Source organism: Pyrus communis, chromosome 6 (genome assembly GCF_963583255.1).
Source record: "Pyrus communis chromosome 6, drPyrComm1.1, whole genome shotgun sequence".
NCBI lineage: Eukaryota > Viridiplantae > Streptophyta > Magnoliopsida > Rosales > Rosaceae > Pyrus > Pyrus communis.
Window position 1 is genome coordinate 21423138 of NC_084808.1, and position 22242 is coordinate 21445379.

Here is a 22242-nt window from a genome sequence, read left to right on the forward strand (position 1 = left end):
AAGAGCATGTTTGGTATTCGATTTGTATTCAACATTTTTAACTCAAAAACAAGTTTTGAGTCACAATTTAAAATCTTTGTTTGGTATTTGATTTGAAAACAATTTCCAAAATTCCAACCCAAAAATATTTGAAAACAAAGGCTATTGGTTGAAAACACAAAAGGTGTGTTTTTAGAATTTTTTTTTTTTTTTTCTTTTTTGGAGATTCAGCCACTCCCATCTCTCTAACCTTCTCACAAAGGTCTGCACTGCAATATGCTTGATTTCTTAACAAAGCTCCACCCCCGACTCCTCAAATTTTCAACTGTTGTGGATCTCCAAAGACCAAGTCTACCGCGTCTTGCCATCAGAGAATGCAACCCGCTACAAGAACTACACTTGCTAGAACCCTTCTTCTACTAGGTCTTCGACCTCATTCCACCCTCATCCTCCTCCCCGCCAACATCTTCTACCTCGTGCTTTGCCCTGAGTCCCCCAACTACTCAATCGACAGCATCGTGTTCAAAGGATTCAACTTGACAGCGTTGTCTCCTTCTCCGTCATCTCACCGAAGATCCAGATCATTATTTGAGCTCAAAACACCAACAAGAAGATTGGAATTTACTACAAGAATAGAGCCCCCATCAAACCCTTCAACTTAACTTTTTTCTATTTTGGATTAGTTTTAGAAAAGTTGCATACCAAACAAGGTTTTGGATTTAAACTTTTTAAATCAAAACATGTGTTTTTAGAAAAAATCAAAATTTTGAGTTTTGTTCTCAAGTTAGATACCAAACAAACCCTAAAATTTTAACAATCTTTCTCCTCCAACCATTTTGGGTTAAATTTTTAGTCCAAAATTATTAAAAAATGAATTTAGGATAAGTTTTTTCTTAAAGTAACTTAAAAAAAAAAAAAAATTATGTAGACTATCCTAATTTAATTTGATGAACATTTTAACCTAAAAATATTTAGATTCGATAAATATTAAAAAATCATTAAACCGGCACCATGAAACTCGTAGAACATTACAAAAGAATATGAAAGACATAAAATAAATTTTTTTAATTACTTTAGCCGTTGGATTTAAATTTGAACCGTTAGATTTTTTTTTACCGTTGGATTTGATCAAATTAGATCTTAGCCGTTGGATTCTATAAATTTATAAATATAAAAGTAAAAAAATACACATATATGGTGGGTTAGCCTCACTAAGTCAGGGGAATCTTGGGCTAAATTTGCCCCATAAATGAGTTTTAGATTTTAACTCATATTTGCCCCAAGGGTTGGAGCAAGTTGGGGTAAGTTTAGAACCTAAAATTTGAGTTTTACTCTAAAGGTTGGAGTAGGTCTTATGATGTTGATAATATGTCAATCAAATTTATTTCAACTATAAATATGTCAATGAGACTTTAAGCTACATTAAAACACCTCAATCAAATAAAAGTTACAATTCATGCCATTGTCATTTAAAACACTTAACCTCTCCGTCTCCCTCATTGTAAACCGCGCAAAACGCTCTCAGACTTCAACCTCCATAGCCTCGCAGCCATAAAACGGTTTCAGACTTCAACCTCCATTGCCTCCCACCACCTTCGACCTCTATTTTTCAGCCTCACAACACCTGTCTTGTTAACTTTATGCCACTCGGAATGATTTCATACTTTTGTCCTGATTCTGATGAACAATTCGCGCTAGCGCCTGAGAAATTACGATCAAGTTTTTTTTTCTATTATCTTCTTGTTCTTCAATTTTTACGTTTTAGGTTATTTGAGTTGTGTTTTTGAGAGATTTGGTGTAATTAGCACACTACACCTTTTGGTTTTGAATTTGAGCTTGTTTGGATATTAAATTGTTTGGGCATATAATAGGTTTAGTCTGTTTGTATTAACAGTATTGGTTGTATTACAACCACCAAGAAAATACAAAGACAAAAGAAAGGAAGAAGAAGAACGAAGATACAGTAAAGTCTTAAGGAAAATCTGAATATTCTTTTGATTGCTTAACTGACTGCTCATATTCTCACATTCTCTCCTTTTATACAAGAGTAACCCCACTCCTACAATCTTAGCTGACTGGACTAACCTTATCCCAACAGATCCTAACTATTTAACAGATTCTAACAACCTTTTTGATGACATGGCATTTCATATTTTGTAAGGCAGTATAGGTCAACAGTTTGGGTATATTTGTTGGCTATGTGTATGTTTATTCATGGTGGCTATGTCCTTTGGTCTAATCGCCACTGCTCATGGTCTTTTTCTTAGGTTATGTGCTCCATTTTAAATTCTAAGGTTTGTGGATCTATACATTGCAACTCAATGTCTGTTTTCTATTCTACGAGTGTAGATTGATACTAAAAAAGTTTTGTGAATTCAGACACTATGTTGCAGTGTATGTTTCTTGTTCTGTAATTGTACATTCATATTCAAAAGTTTGTGATTCAGACACTGTGTTGCAATATCAGTTTCTTGTTCTGTGGATTCAAACACTTTGTTGCGGTGTCTGTCTCATGTTCTGTGATTGTGCATTGATATTCAAATAGTTTTCATGGATTCAGACATTACGTTGCAGTGTTTGTTGTTATGTGATTGTACTTTGATATTTAAAAGTTTATGTGATTCCGATCTGTAGATTTAGACACTGCCACGCAAAGTCTATTTCATATTATATGATTGTGCACTAATATTCAAATAGTTTATATGGTGACACTGTGTTCCAATGTTTTGTTTCCTATTATGTGATTATACTTTTGATATTCAAAAGTTTATGTGATTCCAACACTGCATTGCAGTGTTAGTTTCCTATTCTATGGATTCAAACACTTTGTTGCATTGTTAGAGAGAGAGAGAGAGAAAGAAAGGGAGAGAGAGAGAGAGAATAAACAGTGAAGATGAGATAGTTAAGGGCTGGTTGGACATAACGTGTGTTAAAATATAAAGAGAGATAATGAAAGATGGATAGAAAAGTCAAATTTCAAGTACTTATAATCACTTAAAGTCTATGTGACATTCATCATTGGCCTATGCCTAATTAATAAAAATATATCATTGATATATGGTTAAATAGTAAAGCTTTTATTGATTTTTTTGCCTAAATTACCTAAATTTTAACTTAATTACAATCGGATTATTATTATTATTATTTTAACAAATGATATTATCTACATTAAAAGGGCAAGGTGGACTTAGCCTCACAATGGGCTTGTGGTTCAAATTCGTCTTTGACAAGAATCGAACCTAAGACCTCTCACTTACAAGTGAAGAAAAATACCACTAGACCGTAGTACTAAATGGTCAATGAGATCATTTTAACCTAGAAGAAAAGTCAGTACCCGAAAGTTACCCATCTCTTCTTTGTTCACCCTTATCATGTGGCACATCCACTACCTCTCTCCAATCCCCGCCATCTCCCCAAACATTCCATTAACCACAAATCACCATAGCGAAAAACCCCATCTCTCTCCCTCCGCAAAATTGTTAACTCCACCCACAATATAACTTTTTAATATACAAGTTTGGCTTTTAAGCCAAAATGGTCTTATAAATTGTCATAATTCCTTACCTTGGTCATTGAAATTTAAAATCGATAGAAGTGGTCATGAGATTATCCACGGTCAATCAATTTGGCCATTATGTCAAAAATCCTCATTAAATTGAAGAAACCACCAATTCAAAGGGAGATGTTGATTTGACAAAAATATCCTCAATTTAATAAAGATTTCTCACAGAATGACCAAAATGATTTACGGTGGACAATCGCAAAGACCACATTTCTATTTATTTTAAATATTAGAGACCAAAATGCATAATTACGCCAATTTCACAGACCATTTTGAATAAAAACATATAAGTTTTTATCATTTATTTTCAATTTGAAATAGATTTTTTGAAAAAAAAAAAATATATATTTGGGAGGATTTGTTCATATGTACTTTGTCATTGTACTGTCACTCCACTCCACGCCCTTAAAATTTGAAGGCCTCACTAGTCCCCTTCCCTCCACGATAATCTAAGGAACTATTCTTTGTTCAACATAAGCTATTGTTTTAATTATGTTTTAAGCCAAAACATAATTACTTAAGAAAATGGAATGGCCTAAAACAAAAAAGAACAAGAAATAAAATCACGGCACCACGTCCTTGTAGAGTAATTATATGAGTTAGGTCACGTTTATTTATTATTTTTTCGGAGTGCAATTTGTAGATTTAATAGAGCATGTTCTATATAATTAATATTGCTTATCATAATATAGCACTATTGGGAAGCCACGCTTACGTTTGATTGGAATTGTACCATGCTTTTGCAACACTTGCCACTTGCGGTCCCATTTGCCTCAAGAAAATTGTGATACGCTTAGAAAATATTGCGTGATATATTATTTTATGTGTTGTATTATAAATGGATAACATGACTAACGAATTATAAATTGTAACTTTGACTATTTTTTTTTTTTTTTTGTTCTGTAGGAACTTTGACTGAAATAGTATACAATTGAAAAATGTTGTTAAAATCCCACATCAGTGGTGGTGGGAAAGGAAACCAAGGGGTTTAAATATGATTACCCTACTTTAACTAATATCGAGACTTTTTTGTGGTAAAAGCCCACACTTGACGGATTGGGCAGACAGTTAAGTTGGGGACAGTATCGGTGTCATTAGAGTGGAGTGGGCCCAGCGATTCAAAAATTTTAACATGGTATTAGAGCCCACAGTTGCAGGCCCGTGCAAGCCAATTAGCTTGTGTGCAAGCCAACGAGCTTGTCACCCATAAGGAAACAAATTTGAACTATTAATATAGAGACGGCCGCTGTTTTCCATTGAAAACAAGTGGGCCTAACGTGAGCCGACCTTTAAGTCTCAATTACCGATGTGGATCTCCATGTGTGAACCACTGAATGAGATTACACGTGAGGAGGAGTGTTAAAGTCCATCGGTGGTGGGAAAGGAAACCAAGGGGTTTAAATATGATTACCCTACTCTAACTAATACCGAGGCCTTTTGTGGTAAAACCCTACTCCTGATGGATTGGGCAGGTAGTTAAGTTGGAGACAATATCGGTGTCGTTAATTCAGCATTTAGAAGTTTGATCCTATTAGGACAAAGAAATTAAATACCAAATGAAACATATGTTTTAAAAAGAAAACACTATATTTAATAAAGAATACCCAGACTAACTAAATATTTTAGAAAAAAGACATTTCAATGACTTGTGAAAATTAACTACAATACTTACGAATATTTAATACAATCATCGTTTGATGGTCAAATAAAAAGATAATTATGTAAATATATCTACTAATTAATAAAACACTCATTGTCAACCAAAATTCTATGAAATTAGCAGATTAACCCTCTAATTAAAACATAACATGAATAAGAAATATGGGGCAAAAATGTAATTTCACACAACCAAAGTTTACTATTTTTTTCAAAGCCTCACCTACATGTAATCCTAACATATATTTATTTAAGAAAAAAAAAAAAAAAAAAAAAAAACTTCTCACTCCCACATTCTCTATGACTCTCTTCCTCTCTCCTTTATTTCAAAAACAAAAACAAAAAAATTTCTCACATATTTTGTGTATGCCCATATGCTAGTATATATTTAATCTAACCATCATGAGTCCATGACCATCTAGATGAAGATTATATTACATACATGTATATATTATAGTCAAATCCTGATTAATGACTAAATAAAGACATGTGAGATTATCATATTATCCTCAAACTTAACTCTTTTAGAGTTTTATCTTTCGTTTCAATGTGCTTTTAAAATGACTGAAAGTGCTTTTAAAGAAAATTGTTTTAGGTTCCAAAAGCACTTAAAGTGTTTTCTGCAAGAAACACCAATTAGTGCTTTTCTAGGATTCGCTTGCATTTTTACTAAAGATTGGTTCTAAAAATATTTTCACCAAAAACACTTTTAATCATTTTAAAAACACATCCAAATAAGATCTTATAAGTTCCCCTTATAGCTTAGGATAGACTTAGAGGGCTTACGGTTTTAAAAGGTTTGATAGTGTTTGTTTAATCATTTTGCGTTTTGGGTTTTAAAAGGTCCTTGAGAGAAGCTTAGGGCTTAGGGTGTAGACCTCTGAAAACTAGACATATGCCCTAAGCGATTAACACAGTTCAATTTTTTACTTCTCTAAAAGAAATATTACATATACAGACAGGTTAGTCGCAATTTATTGAGAAGGTAAATGGCTTGTATGGCCTTATGATAATAGAGGCAGATTGTTTGTCCTCCTGTTTGGGTGCTCTTTTCATTCCCTCATATTTTGTGCGGTCACAGTTAAGTCACGTCAACATTTTATATTAATTTTTTAATAGAGATAATAAGATAAAAAGTAATAGGAATATAAAATGTTGACGTGACTTAATCGTGAAAGCACAAATAGAAAGGGATGGAAAAAACACTCAAACAGAAGGGCAGACAATCTACCTCCTATGATAATAGGGTTGGGCGTTGGTTTAACTTTTCAACTAGTATCTAAACTAAAAATAAGGTATTTGAGCTTAAACTTATTTTGGATTTGTATTTAAACTAAATTTTGTAAGAGAATTGTTATTAATACTTCAAAATTCTCATTGTCCGCTCTAATTTTTTTATATTTAAAAAGAAAATACACTTATGAAAACTACACAATGAGATTTTTAACTGACCAATAACAATATCCTTACGCAATTAGTTAAAAAGTTGAAAGTAACAATTTTTTTTTGTTTTTACCTAAGTTTGGTGGGGGTTGGTGGTGGTACCATAAAAAATAAAAAATAAAAAATTCAAGATAGGATTATATAGAAAACGATGGAATACCAAATCACAAACTCACCAACCCAACCATACTCAGAAAATGATACAAACCCCAGACAAGCCAAACAAAGCCTTAGCCTTGTAGCAGAAAGACCCAACTCAACTTTAAATCTTTCAATATAAATTCTCACCAATCTGTTCAGAAAATAGGGCCAAACAAAATACCCAACTTCGCACGTAAAGGTGTTCTGGTTTGGATATTAAGCTTTTCATGGGGGTGTTTGGGGGTGTATATTTCGAAATTCATTTATATATGTGCCTCGTATTCGTATTGAGTTTGAACTCAATACAATCAAGTATGACATAACACAACATAATACAATCGAAGCTATTAAACAATATCAAACCAAACACGACAAAACAGAAATTATGATCAACACAAAGTTTAAAATCAGAGGCGTCGGTCAGTTACAACTATCTCCAACTAAATTATGGTCTTGCAGTTAGATTTCCAATGGGTTGATTGGCCAATTGACTAAAAAAAGAAGGGTGTGATTAGTCAAAACCGTCGACTAATCACTACAGGCTGGGGGTTGGTGGGATTCCAGGTAAATCCCGCGAGGTAAACGCGTCCTCCGTCCATCTCAAACTTCCCTTCTTTTTTTTTTTGAGGAATTGAAACCCATCTGAATCTTAAATTTTCATATTTTAACCATTCATTGTATCATGCAATCATAAATTATTTAATTTTTTTATTTAAAATTAAACACAAATAGTATCTGATAAAAACTGATCGTACGATATACAATGAACGATTAGAAGGATCCTTACGAAATGGATCATCCTCTTCCCTTTTTTAATCTTTACATACCAACTCACCCCCACCGACGGCCGAGATTAAATCTGATCCCCCTGATTCCCCTGCCACGTGACCGAGATGAATCTAACCCAAATTATGCAGCTTAGGGGGTGGGGTGGGCCGCCCACATTTCCCTATAAATTGGGACCTCAAAACCCTTACTTCCTCGAACCGCTTGAGGAGGAAACCACAAAAACCCATTCTTTTCCTCTACTCAAGCTACTCTCTCCCCCAATCTCTCTCTCGATTCCCAGGTGCGTCTCAGTTCCCTTCTGGGTTTCGATTTCTGGTTTCGTCTCGTTTTGATTTGCTTTTAGATCTGTTGTTTGGAGTTGGTGGTTGTGGAACTCGAATCGTTTTGTGTGTGATTTGGGGAAATATGTGGAAATTGGATCTGGGGTTTTATTAATTTGTGTGGATAAAATGGCAGCCCTTTTTTCGATTTGTTACCGTTTGGATAAGATTTTAGAAGTGGACTGACACCGCAGATTGAATTTTCGGTGAAATCTGGAAAGTTTTGGATCTGGGTTTTTGGTATTTTTAGTAGATCTAAGGAAAAGTAGTTGCTTTTCTAGAATTGTGACTGTTGGAGTTTTAGATATTAGAAGTGGACTCTGACATTACAGATCGAATTTTTTGTTAAATCTGGTCAAATTTGGATCTGGGTTTTTATTATTTTTAGCAAATCTATTGGAACTTTTTCTCGAATTGTTACCGTTGGCCATTAAGATTTTAGAAATGGATTGACATTGTAGATCTGGTAGAGTTTATGCATGCAATTGATTTAGTAATTCATGTCGTATTTTGTATTTTGGATCTGTATTTTGTTTTGCATGTGTTGAAGTTTTAAATTTTGTTTGCAGAAGAATTGATAACCGTGTGGCCTTGTAGATTTGCATGTTCTTATTATGTGCTATGTTATTGTGTTTTTTTTTCAGATTGTAAGATATGGAGACCTTCTTGTACACATCCGAATCAGTCAATGAGGGTCACCCAGACAAGCTTTGTGACCAGATCTCCGATGCAGTGCTCGATGCCTGCCTCACACAAGACCCCGACAGCAAGGTCGCCTGCGAGACCTGCACCAAGACCAACATGGTCATGGTCTTCGGAGAAATCACCACCAAGGCCAATGTGGACTATGAGAAGATCGTTCGTGACACATGCCGGACAATTGGTTTCGTATCAGACGATGTGGGTCTTGACGCCGACAACTGCAAGGTTCTAGTGAACATTGAGCAGCAGAGTCCTGACATTGCTCAAGGTGTCCATGGTCATTTCTCCAAGAGGCCTGAGGAAATTGGTGCTGGTGACCAAGGCCACATGTTTGGGTATGCTACTGATGAGACCCCCGAGCTGATGCCACTCACCCACGTCCTTGCAACCAAGCTTGGTGCCAAGCTGACTGAGGTTCGCAAGAACGGCACTTGTGCCTGGTTGAGGCCTGATGGCAAGACCCAAGTCACCATTGAGTATTTCAATGACAAGGGTGCCATGGTCCCAATTCGCGTCCACACCGTCCTGATTTCAACCCAGCACGATGAGACCGTGACAAACGATGAGATTGCCGCTGATCTCAAGGAGCATGTGATCAAGCCTGTGATCCCAGAGAAGTACCTTGATGAGAAGACCATCTTCCATCTCAACCCATCTGGCAGATTTGTGATTGGAGGCCCTCATGGTGACGCAGGTCTCACCGGCCGCAAGATCATCATCGACACCTATGGAGGGTGGGGTGCTCACGGAGGTGGTGCCTTCTCAGGCAAGGACCCAACCAAGGTGGACAGGAGTGGTGCCTACATTGTGAGGCAGGCTGCAAAGTCCATTGTGGCCAATGGACTTGCAAGGAGGTGCATTGTGCAGGTTTCCTATGCCATCGGTGTGCCCGAGCCTTTGTCAGTGTTTGTTGATTCTTATGGCACCGGAAAGATCCCCGACAAGGAGATCCTCAAGATTGTGAAGGAGACATTCGATTTCAGGCCAGGCATGATCTCCATCAACCTGGACCTCAAGAGGGGTGGCAATGGAAGGTTTTTGAAGACCGCCGCCTACGGACACTTCGGCAGGGATGACCCCGACTTCACCTGGGAGGTTGTCAAGCCACTCAAGTGGGACAAGCCCCAAGCTTGAAGCTTTAATGGCGGCTCTTCAGTCTTCACCCCATCGAATCAAAACATTGAATTGAATTAAGCCTGTGCTGCTCTTGCTCTCTCTCTCTCTCTCTCTCTCTCTCTCTCTATACCGGCATTGTGCCATTTGGGTTTTCTTTTATTAGTATTTTTATATTTTCGTGTTCTTTGAAGAATGTGTCATTATGTCATTAGTAGTTGTTTATTATGAGGGGTTAACGGAGGTGTCATAAAAAAAACATATAGAAAGTTGTGGGGTTCTTTTTTTTCAAGGTTGTTTTGCTACCTCTGCTCGCAGAGATTAATAAAATTTGACCGACACTGAGGTGGTTTTGCGGTGGAGTAGCAACAATGTTCATTTGTTATTGTGCACATTGCAAGTTGCATTTCTAATACAATTGATGTGTTTTTTCTCATTGTTTTGTCACTTATCCCTCCACCCAAAGAAGCGTTTTAGTCCCCGTTATTTTTTCTACGTTCTGTAGCATGCCTCGGTTATACAAAGTGAACTTTGCTGTTAGATCATTGGTCAAGAATTCAATGACTTTAACGGCTAAAAATCTCAGGTATCTTGCCCGGAGTAAACTCTAGTTCATATCTTGTTCGTGACAATTTCTCCGACAAAAATATGTTTTCAGATCTATGAGGTTACGGCCTTTTAGGCTGTCAAGAGGCATATAAAGCACGTTTATGCCAGTCTGGTTAAGAATCTGAAACTCTAGTCCGCAAGATAACCATACGTCTTGAATATGTCACGATGATGATGTTACTTCAAAACAATCATGTGTATGTACAATACATTACGGTGACAATGTTTCAAACAATCACGTGTTGTCATGTGCAGTGTTTAAACACAGTCGGATGAGATTCGTTTGGGATACCACCGTCTTAGAATCCGAACTGTGTAGCCAAGTTGTTTTCCTAAAACGGCTTGTTTTGTCCTACCAGTGCTTTTTACTTCCCCTTGTTAGGTCCCTAAATTTGCATCTCAAAAGAGCAATGGCGGCCTTCAGTCCCTACAATTTCTTATTCTGGATGGACAAAAGCACATGCAACAGAAGAATGGGTTTTCTTCTGGATGGACAAAAAATGTAGTTTAACAAGAAAAATCGCCATCAAATGCCAGCTACCTATCTTATTTGTTATATCTTCTCTGTTTCAATAATTTATTATCAATCATTTCATGGTTCTAATATTCGTTATTGTGATCTTGATTTCAAGAAGAATACAAGAGAATCAATTGGCGCTATTAGATTTGTTAAATTCGTCAATCAGTTTTTATTGCTCTTTACCTTCTTAAAATCTTTAGCTTATTGTTGATTATTAATTAAATAAGAGCACGATATAATAATAAATTAATGAGTATTTACTATAAAAATAAAATGTATATGAACCTACAACCGATTGGAGTGCCTAAGAATTCAAGGGCTCCTTTTTGGTAGCTTAGCTCGGGCCTCCAAAATCTCAGAGCCGACCTTATTCATTTGCACAAGTTCATACGTTGAAGTGCCTAAGAATTCAAGTACTTATTTAGTTTGTAATCGAAAAATCAAAATCTTCACACTTTTAAACTAACATTATGTTTGGATGAGGGAAATAAACTTGGAATTTTGATAAAAGCTGGAATTTAAAAATCAACCGATACCAATTCCCTTATTTGGATTCATAAACATAGAAATTTAGATTTTCCGCATGGGAAAAAACCTTGGAATTTTGGACCTCTAATTCCCATTTTAAATTCTATGTAAATAGGTGTCATTTCTGAATTTCCATTAGTGAGGGTTTAAAAATAACAAATTTCATTTCAAATTCCATTGTTCTTAACACTGTTTGGATGAAGAAATTTAAGATTACTAAGGAATTTTAAAATGATGGAAATTGAATTGACGGGATTTTATTTTCTAGAATTAGTGAATTCTCTTGTTTGGTTAACCTAAAATAAAATGGAATTGATTACGGAATTTGTTATTTTTAAGCTCTCAATCATAGAACTCGGGAAATGACACCTATTTACATGGAAATTAAACTTGGGAATTGGAGGTCCCAAATTCCAAGTTTTTTTTTTTCACCCGGAAATTCTAAATTCCTATGTTTATAAATCTAAACAAGAGGACTGGTGCATGTCAATTCATGTAAAACAAGTCTGACGGACAGAGTGTTGTTAATTCATGTGTCATAATTTGGATGTGCAAGTAGTTTATACTTTAAGTTAGGGTATCAATAAAGGAAAATTGGCCAAAATAATCAAACATTCGAATCTCATTTGTTGAAATGATTAGTTTTTCAGTATGACAGTATTTGATTTTGTTTTATCATCAGAATTTGATTTTTGATCATTTTCATGAATATTTCCCTTCATAAACATACACATATTATAATAGAAAATAATATGTGTATGTTCATATACGTTTTTTAAATAGAAAATAATCCTACAAGATTATTATCGTTTCCACCATGACCGTTTAGGCCTTGTGGCCCTTGTTCTCACTGCTTTACCAATTGGCATTGTCTTTGCTTCCCTATTTGCCTATTTGCATTGGAAAATTAAATTTTCAAAGTAGGGAAAAATATTATATATGTCCAATCTTTAATGTTTACATGTGGAAATGTATCAGTGAATTTTCTTTTAATATATAGAAGTATATTACACTTTATCATAATAGTGGAAAACAATAATGCCTATATATGTACTTTGGTGGTGGGTCGATCCCTAATCATCTTCTAACATTTAACAATTTAACTTACTAACACTATAGTTTGTAAAGAAAAATTAATCGAAATTTTGTAATAGTAAATTGATAATTAAGATGGTATACAAATGTTGGAACTACTTCAATGATAGTTCAATGATATATTTACACTAAGAGATGATATGCTTTGGTTAAATCATATAATGGAACAACCATGATAATTTGAATTTCGTATTGAACCTGTCATCTATGAAATTCAAACGCAAGGCTTTTCATTTATTAGTGAAGACGAATACCTCTAAACTTATTAAGAGATATTGTTAGTAGCCACTTAGAGCTATAGTTTAGTGGTTCAAATTCGCCTTTGACGAGAATCGAATCTAAGACCTCTCACTTATAAATAAAGAAAAATACCACTAAATCGTAGTACTAAATGGCAGAAAATAGACATTAACTAGTCAAGAGCCTTAACATTTGAGTGATTTGGTGTATTAATATCAGCACAGAGAACATAAGAAAAGGTCAACAGAATCACTCCATCATTTTTTGATGTCGATGTTTCCCAAATTGTGAAAGAAAAAAATGAGTTAAAGGAGTTAATACAAAAAGTCTAAATCATGAAGGTAGAATATCATGTTATATAAATATTATGTTTCTTATGTACTAATTTCTGCATTAAAAAAAATAAACTAGCCGTTCTCTTTGAAAATTAAATAGGTAAAGGGATGAACTAACTAACAAAAAAAAGGTTTTAGCGCAGAGAACAATACTCACGGTCAATTTCTCTACTTTGCATGGAGCTCACTTGAACATCTTTGATTACATCGACAAACTTATATATATTGCACAATAAGTAATGAACTTAATATGGTTTCATAATATGCCTTCACTAACTGGTTAACGTTTGAGCGTTACTGAATTGGTTAACGCTTGAATGTTATTGAATGGATCCTTGGGATACAGACCAGCATATCATTTCAATGGAGCTACAACCAGTTGAAAGAAGTGTCCATTCGGACACAGAGGAGGATGATGAACTCCATAATAATATCGTGGCGTTTCACTTCCCAATGTCGGAAGAATTACTAAGTCCGAATTCCCCATTCCAAGTTGATAAAATAAAAATCATAGAGGAGGATGAGGAAGTAGGGTTGCAGTGGGCGGTTGATAACAAAGAGATCACCGAGCAGGATGAGGAAGTTCAGTTGCAGTGGGCTGCAATCGAGTGACTGCCTACGGTTAAGCAGATCGGAAGCTCCATTTTCGACGTTGATGCTGAGACTGATAATGCGGCCAGCAACATTGGGAAAGAGTACGTTGCAGGGAAGAGGGTGGTTGATGTTACGAAGTTAGGAGCAGATGAGAGGCATCTTTTCATAGAGAAGCTCATAAAGCACATTGAGAATGACAATCTCCGACTGCTGCAGAAACTACGTGAAAGGATAGACTGGTAAGTACGTGTGCATTAAAATTTGACTACTTAAGTGCTCTTTCACAATCAGTGTTCATCTACTTCAACATTGCTGAAGGTTTCAGTCAATTGTACAAAGAATCACGCGAAAGAAATGAAGCCATGTAAAACTTTTCATTATTCGTTTAACCCTCATCGGTTGTCATACCTTCGTTGATTGTTTAACAAACATGTTTTTGCCTAGAGTGAATGTTAAATTGCCGACGGTGGAGGTGAGGCACAAGAATTTGTTTGTGGAAGCAGTGTGAGGTAGTAGGAGGAAAGCCGCTTCCAACACAATGGAATTCTCTTCTAAGCTTCTTATCAGTAAGTGTGTTTTGACAAATATTTAGGAGAGAAATGTTCAACAGGTCATCACATATTACAATTGAAGCAGCTATATTTAGTGATAAGTTCATGACATTTATCCTATAAATTTGATCAAGATACAACTTTTGAACAGGTTTTCACAAAGGCAATTTGGTGCAAATCTCCCGAAGCAAAGATAAGCATTCTAACAGATGTCTGTGGTGTCATCAAATCATCACGGTAAGCTAGCTTCAATTAAAACTAGAGTTACGTATCTTTGTATAGCAGACCGAGACAGAATAGTGAACCAGAAGATGGTTTTTATTGACTGAAGTTAACCGAGATTTGCAAATGAGGAGTATTAAAGATTTTTACTCATAACTATGGTTTCAAGTGCAGGCTTACTCTCCTGCTTGGCCCCCCGGATGTGGGAAAACCACCTTCTTATTGGCTCTTGCAGGAAAACTAGACAAATCTTTTAAGGTGAGAATTAGAAGCCGAAAATTAATTCACATAAGCAAAGGGGTCACTCTTAAGATACTTCTCTTCTCCGGTTCAAAACCACGGAGAAGTTTTTTCTAAATTAGAATTGATAAACAGAAGATATGAATTAGCAGTCAGATTAATGCATGCCAATACTCGTTTTATTTAATTACTTGCGTATCAGTAAAACGCACAGGAAGTCAGGTATTAGACTGATACCAAGTCATTTTTTCAGGTTTCAGGGGAGATTTCTTATAATGGTTACAAGCTAGATGAGTTTGTTCCCCAAAAAACATCAGCTTACATTAGCCAGCATGACCTTTAACTGCCTGAGATGACTGTGAGGGAAACAATTGACTTTTCCGAACGCTGCAAGGGTGTTGGCAGTAGAGCTGGTGCATATTCTTTATCCCCTATTGCATTTACTATTGAGTTAGTCGTGTACTTCTATTGACGTATAAAGTTTAATTTCGATCGTATTTTATGTAGATATAGTCACGGAGCTCAGCAGAAGGGGAAAAGAAGCAGGAATAGTCCCCGATCCAGATATTGACACCTACATGAAGGTAATTGTAAAGTCTCATAACATTCCTTTGGGTAAATCTTACCACCCTTTTGTGTTAGAGGTTTTAGAGATTTACATAATACTCACAGGCAATTTCAGTTGAAGGACAAAGGGAAAATCTCCAAACTGATTATGTTTTGAAGGTAAATTTTCTCCAACCAGTGTTGGACTGGACAATGTTGACATGAAGTAGTTCAAATGTGACGTTTCTAACTCACTCTGACGTGAAAAATGACTTACAATATTTTGGAATCTCCTTAGATGCTTGGACTGGATATGTTTAGTGACACAATAGTTGGTGATGCATTAAGAAGAGGCACTTCTGGTGGCCAGAAGAAAAGGCTGACAACCGGTATTGAAATCTTGAATCCGAGTGAAATTTGAATGTTATTACTAATTCCCATGGGGAAAAAAGTGCCAAACATAACATTCCTCTTCTGTTTAATCTTCAGGAGAAATGATTGTAGGTCCTACAAAAGCTCTATTTATGGATGAGATATCGACGGGATTAGACAGCTTTACAACCTTTCAGATAGTTACCTATCTTCAGCAGCTGGTGCATATCACAGATACAACTGCATTGGTATCACTTCTCCAACCAGCACCTGAGACCTTTGATCTTTTTGATGATGTAATACTAATGGCAGAGGGGAAGATAGTTTAGCACAGTCCTCGTAGCCACGAGGTTAAGTTTTTCGAAGATTGTGGTTTCAAGTGCCCACCAAGAAAGGGTGCTGCAGATTTCCTTCTAGAGGTGATCTCAAAGAAGGATCAAGCACAATACTGGAAGGGTAATAACATTCCCTACGGTTATGTTTCTGCAAACAAATTTTTTGAACTTTTCAGAGCAAGTTACTTGGGGAAGAAATTAGACGATGAGCTCTCAGAACCATACAATAAATCACAGTGCCATGATAATGCCTTATCATTTAGTACTTACTCTGTGAGCAATTGGGAATTGTTCAAAGCTTGTGTGGCCCGAGAGCTTCTACTCATGAAACGGAATTCCTTTCTCTACGTATTCAAAACAGCTCAGGTTTACTGCCTGATGATATCACTTTTAGGGGTTGTACTTCTGAAGTTAAACTCAAAATCACTTACTATATTTTCTTTCTCTTTTTTCCCACAGCTTGTCATCACTGCATTTATTACAATGGCAATCTGTATAAGCACCCTTAGGACCGTGGATTTGATAAATGCAAGTTTTTTGATGAACTCATTGTTTGATACACTTATTCGACTTATGACCAACGGGGTTGCAGAGTTGTCCTTGACTGTTACTAGATTACCAGTGGTTTACAAGCAAAGAGGATTCAATCTGTATCCAGCATGGGCGTATTCTCTTCCAGCCTCTATCCTGAAGGTTCCATTTTCAGTGATTGATTCACTGCTGTGGACAGCAATAACTTACTATTTGATCGGGTACGCTCCAGACATAAAAAGGTAAGATCTCAACTTTATAGTCACACGACAGAACATGAAGGGCTTGAACAATAATCCTAATGATGCCTCAAGAATGTGCTATGGTTTTTAGGTTCTTCTGCCAGTTCCTTGTGCTATTTGCTTTCCATCAAGCATCAAGCATCAACATCCATATGTCGTTTAATTGCTGTAGTTTTCCAAACTACGGTTGTTGCATCAACTTGCGGTATTTTAATCTTAGTGCTAATGTTTTTATCCGGAGGCTTCATCTTGCCACAATGTAAGTCCATTTATCGTATTTTTCCTTTAGTTACATGCAACTACAACTAGACTAATAAGGGGTGTTTTTGCATCCTCTTTACCTCCTGGTTGCGTTGGTTATTCTGGTGTTCACCTATGACTTACGGGGAAATCGGTACAACTCTAAACGAGTTCCTCGCTCCTCGCTGGCAAAAGGTACAACTCAAGATGATAAACTTTTTTTGTACCTGATCATCGAAGTCGAATAAGTGTTTTGACAGTGTTAATTCATTTTTTTAGGTCTCAGAGGGAAACACAACCCTAGGGAATAAAGTTCTAACCAGGCATGGTTTGAACTTTGATGGCTATTTCTATTGGATATCAGTAGGAGCATTACTCGGGTTCACAATGCTGTCTGATCTTGGATTTATTTTAGCATTAACTTACTTAGACCGTAAGTTCATTTTAATTGACAGATGATAACTTAAGTATTACAATCCACTTCATCAGTTTACTTAAGCTTTTCCTCATACAGCTCCGAAGGTGTCTCGGGCTATTGTTTCGAAAAAAAGATTATCTCAACTTCGAAGAACAGAAGCTCGCAAAACTGGTGCATGGTTGGAAAATGAATCAACTCTATCCGATTTATTCAAAACCATGGGAGAAAATATAACACTAGGTGAGATGAATTGTTACATCCAGTTTATCCGGGTTATCAGTTTCACATCTTCCTTTCAAAGCAACGAGCAAGGACTTTTTTTAACAACTGAATTATTCAACTGTAAATCAATTTGTTAAACGGGGAGCATGGTCCTGCCATTCGAGCCACTGACAATCTCGTTTAAGGACGTGCAGTATTATGTTGATACACCTCCGGTAATTAATCAAATCATTAGTCAATTTTCACATATTAGTATCATTGGAAAATTAATTAGTTGTATGTTAACTTCATTCCTTCTTAAAAAAGGAAATGAGACAGCATGCTTTCAAGGAGAAAAAGCTTCAGTTGCTTAAAGATATAACAGGAGCATTCAGGCCAGGAATTCTTACTGCACTGATGGGAGTCACTGGGGCTGGAAAAACAACTCTCATGGATGTTCTTTCTGGAAGGAAAACAGGAGGTAGTATCGTGGGAGGTATAAGAATCGGAGGGTACCCCAAGGTCCAGAAGACATTTGCAAGAATATCAGGATACTGCGAGCAGACTGATATACATTCTCCACAGATCACAGTAGAAGAATCACTTATGATCTCAGCTTGGTTGCGGGTGCCACACGAAACTGATCCAGACATAAAAGCTGTAGGATGATATTCTTTCAATTTATCAATAGTATGCGAATTTCCTAGAACATATAAAAGTATCCTTTGCTTAATCTATGCAGAAATTTGTGGAGGAAGTCATTCAAACGATTGAACTGGAGGATATAAGAGATTCCTTGGTTGGCATTCCTGGACAAACTGGCCTATCTACCGAACAGCGCAAAGGGCTAACAGTTGCAGTGGAGCTTGTATCCAACCCATCCATAATATTTATGGATGAACCCACGTCAGGCTTAGACGCCAGAGCAGCTGCAATTGTCATGCGCGTAGTAAAGAATGTTGTTTCCACAGGAAGGACAACTGTTTGCACAATCCACCAGCCAAGCATTGATATTTTTGAGTCATTTGACGAGGTAGTATAACGAGCATTGTCATGGAGTCCAAGAAAACTAAACCAAATCATAAAAGCCACTCAATCACTAACGGAAGACATTGATTTTTGCAGTTAATTTTGATGAAAAGGGGAGGCCAAATCATCTCTTCTTGAGTTCTCGGTCATCACTCGAGTAAACTCGTCAAATATTTTGAGGATATTCGTGATGTACCAAAGATCAAAGAAAATTACAATCCAGCAACTTGGATGTTAGAAGTTAGGCAAAACTTTGTTTAGATTTTGCTGAAATTTATAAAGCCTCTACTCAGTATAGGTAAGGGCATATCTCTAATATTTCCATTATTTTAGGATTAATCATGTATTTATTTCAATCATCAAATTTATATGTTTGTTTCCTTCTTTTTCAAAGAGACACGGTCGAGTTGGTTAGCCGGTTGAGCGAACCAAACCCGGGTTCAAGGGGCTTGAACTTTCCCACTCCGTTTGCTCAAAATAGCTGGGTGCAGTTTAAGGCATGTCTGTGGAAACAACACTTGTCCTACTGGAGAAGTCCAAAGTACAATCTAGCACGTTTTGCGTTTATTTTCGCTGCATCAGTGTTGTTCGGAACAATCTTTTGGCAGAAAGGGAAGGAAGTGTAAGCCCCTACCCATTCCACCCTCTTCATACTATATATTTCACAGAGAAAAGAAAAACAAAACTACGCTAAATCCTGTGTTTTTCTTGTTCCTCGAGAAACAATGAGCAGGATTTGTTCAACGTGCTTGGGTTACTGTACGTTGCTGTAATATTCTTGGGCACAACCAATTGCTCGACGGTTCTGCCTTACGTGGCTACTGAGCGCGCAGTTCTGTACCGGGAAAGATTTGCTGGGATGTACTCATCAAACGCTTATTCGTTTGCACAGGTTTGTACATTTTAACTGGTACTATAACGTAGCTTGTAGTGGGAAGGTTTTTAACATGTCGAAATTTTGAATGTTGTTGTAGGTGGCCATTGAAATACCTTACACAGTGGTTCAAGCAATTTTGTATGTCATTATTACATACCCTACAATAGGGTACTATTGGTCAGCTACTAAGGTTTTCTGGTACTTCCATGCAACATTCTCTCCATTTCTCTACTTTGTATACCTTGGGATGCTAATAGCTTCTTTTAGCACAAGCCTGCAAGTAGCTTCCATTTTCGCAACGGCAATCTACACTGATGTGGGAGGTAGACTTGGAGAAAACAATTTGAAACCATTAATATGCTTTGGAATAACAAAGGTTTTGTATTTTAATTACTTAGGAATTTGTTAAGTTATTTTGGGAGTTGTAAGGGTGTCATGGAAACTTAAAGTCTATTAATTTGTAAACGCTTATAAATATTGTACTAGAAAGCCTTGAAGGACAGACTGGAATGAATTAAAATTGTATTTGCCTTGTGCATTTGAAGTGAGTGATTTCTCCTTCCCCGAGCAAGCATTTGGCTTGGTCATGTGAGCGAATCCACGATTAGCGACGTGAACGAGCTCCGTTGCCCCTAGTTGAGCGAATCCCAAGTTATCTATTCCCCTCTCCTTGATACCCTTGGTTCTGTCTTGCATCAAGTGGTATCAGAGCGGGTTTTCGGATTTTTATCTGAAATCCTAGTGGTAGCGTTGCGCACATCATCTGTGTTCATCCTCAAAACCAACTCAGTTCCCGTGACTTTTATCTAGACTCTCATATATCACTGGAAAGCTGTGGAAGTCTAGTTTCCAACGCAACAAACCGTGCATCAAACCGAATTTTGTGTGTGCAGATCTTGGCAAAACACCACAGAGCAACAGTGCTGTCGCGAAAACAAAATCAGTTCTCTTGCGGGTCAGTTTTCGATTTGGTTAAGCATTTCTCGACCTTCATGCCATATATCATTTGAAGCCCTTCCAGTCTAGTTTCTAAATTCTCAAGCGATTCCTCAATCCGTTATTTCTACAAAATAGTATCTTCAATTTACTAAAGTGTGTTGCTGCCTCCAGTAAATGAGGTTAGATGGGTTCTAGAAACGGTTGTCTTTGATTTTTCAGGTGACGATTTTCTAAATCTCAATCTTCCTCCAAATTTTGATCGTTGTCCAGATGGTGCATGTGAGATTTGTTGTGCATGTAATGAGGTTGAAAAATGTTCCAACATGGAGTTTAGCACAAAAGGGGAATATACAGAAAGCAGTGATATAATTGATAACTTGGCCGAATGGGATTCTGCTCCAGTTTATGATCAATATGAGGGCGATGAAGATATTGTTGAAGAGTTCCATGGACAACTATCTAATGGAGTACAAGCTCTTAATATCCGTAGCATTCATGATCCTTTTTGGGACAGTTTCGTTGCTGAAGATATGAGAGGAGAGCTCTTTGATAGAAGAACTTTTCAACACGATTTGAATTCTCTCAGCTCATTTGAAGAAGTGATTTGGAAGCACTATTCCAGGGTGATTATTTTCAAGGAGAAAAGATTAATGTGTGCATGGTCTATAGGAACTTGGAAATTTTTGGTGCTAAATTGGGTATTGTGGAACATCTTGGTTGGACATCCAAAAGATCAAGGAAAAAAAAAACAAAGAGAGGTCAATTGAAACTCGAGGACGAGTTTTTTTTCAAGAAGAGGAGAATGAAGTGGGAGGTAGACTGGGAGAAAACAATTTGAAACCATTAATATGCTTTGGAATAACAAAGGTTTTGTATTTTAATTACTTAGGAATTTGTTAAGTTATTTTGGGAGTTGTAAGGGTGTCATGGAAACTTAAAGTCTATTAATTTGTAAACGCTTATAAATATTGTACTAGAAAGCCTTGAATGACAGACTTGGAATGAATTAAAATTGTATTTGCCTTGTGCATTTGAAGTGAGTGATTTCTCCTTCCCCAATCAAGCATTTGGCTTGGTTGTGTGAGCGAATCCACGATTAGCGATGTGCTCCGTTGCCCCTGGTTGAGTGAATCTCAAGTTATCTATTCCCCTCTTCTCGATACCCTTGGTTCTATCCTGCATCATACACCATATTGAATCTTTTTTTGGGCTTCCTTGTGCCCGGGCCAGTAACTGAATCTAATTCTCCCTTTAGGCCTGTTTAAAACTACTTCTAGAAAGACTAAAAGAGTAAGCAGTAAAAATTGAAGAGCTTTTATGGGAAGCCCTCCCAACTGCTTTTCTAGGAAGCATTTTGCAACGTAACTCTATTAAACAACTTATAGAAAAAGTATCATTTATAAGCAAAAGTTCTTTCTACAAAAACAGTACTAAACGGACCCTTAATATGGCGGTTTACAGTGAGCCTACCTGACCATGTTCCATATATATATATTTTATGCAGAAATTCCCAAGTGATGGATTTGGTTCTATTGGATTTCTCCTACATCATGGTCCCTAAATGCCCTCCTCAGTTCACAATATGGAGACATGAACAAAGAGATTTTGATTTTTGGGGAGCAGAAAATAGTTGCTTCCTTCCTTCAAGATTACTATGGCTTCCATCATGATCGTTTATTCCTCGTGACGATTGTTCTCATTGCTTTCCCGATTGTTTTCGCTTCACTTTTCGCCTATTCTGTAAGGAAATTAAATTTCCAAAGGTAGAAATGGTGAATCCTCTCATTGAAGATGTTTGTATTCGTCTACGTACCCTTGTTTTCAATCTTAGCCATTCATGTATGAAATAAAGTTATCTTAGCCGTTCAATACT

General features: G+C 36.6%; 1 protein-coding gene and 1 pseudogene across 1 annotated transcript; both read left to right on the forward strand.

Annotated features, from left to right (window-relative positions):
• Window positions 1-7724: 7724 nt before the first annotated feature.
• Window positions 7725-10141, forward strand: LOC137736425 (S-adenosylmethionine synthase 2-like). The gene is made up of 2 exons (XM_068475694.1): window positions 7725-7850; window positions 8535-10141. Exon 2 carries the CDS (start codon window positions 8545-8547, stop codon window positions 9724-9726), a length of 1182 nt encoding a protein of 393 aa, XP_068331795.1. The 5' UTR covers window positions 7725-7850; window positions 8535-8544; the 3' UTR covers window positions 9727-10141.
• A 3218-nt stretch (window positions 10142-13359) lies between these two features.
• LOC137736229 (pleiotropic drug resistance protein 3-like) lies at window positions 13360-21634 on the forward strand (annotated as a pseudogene).
• The last annotated feature ends 608 nt before the right edge of the window (window positions 21635-22242 follow it).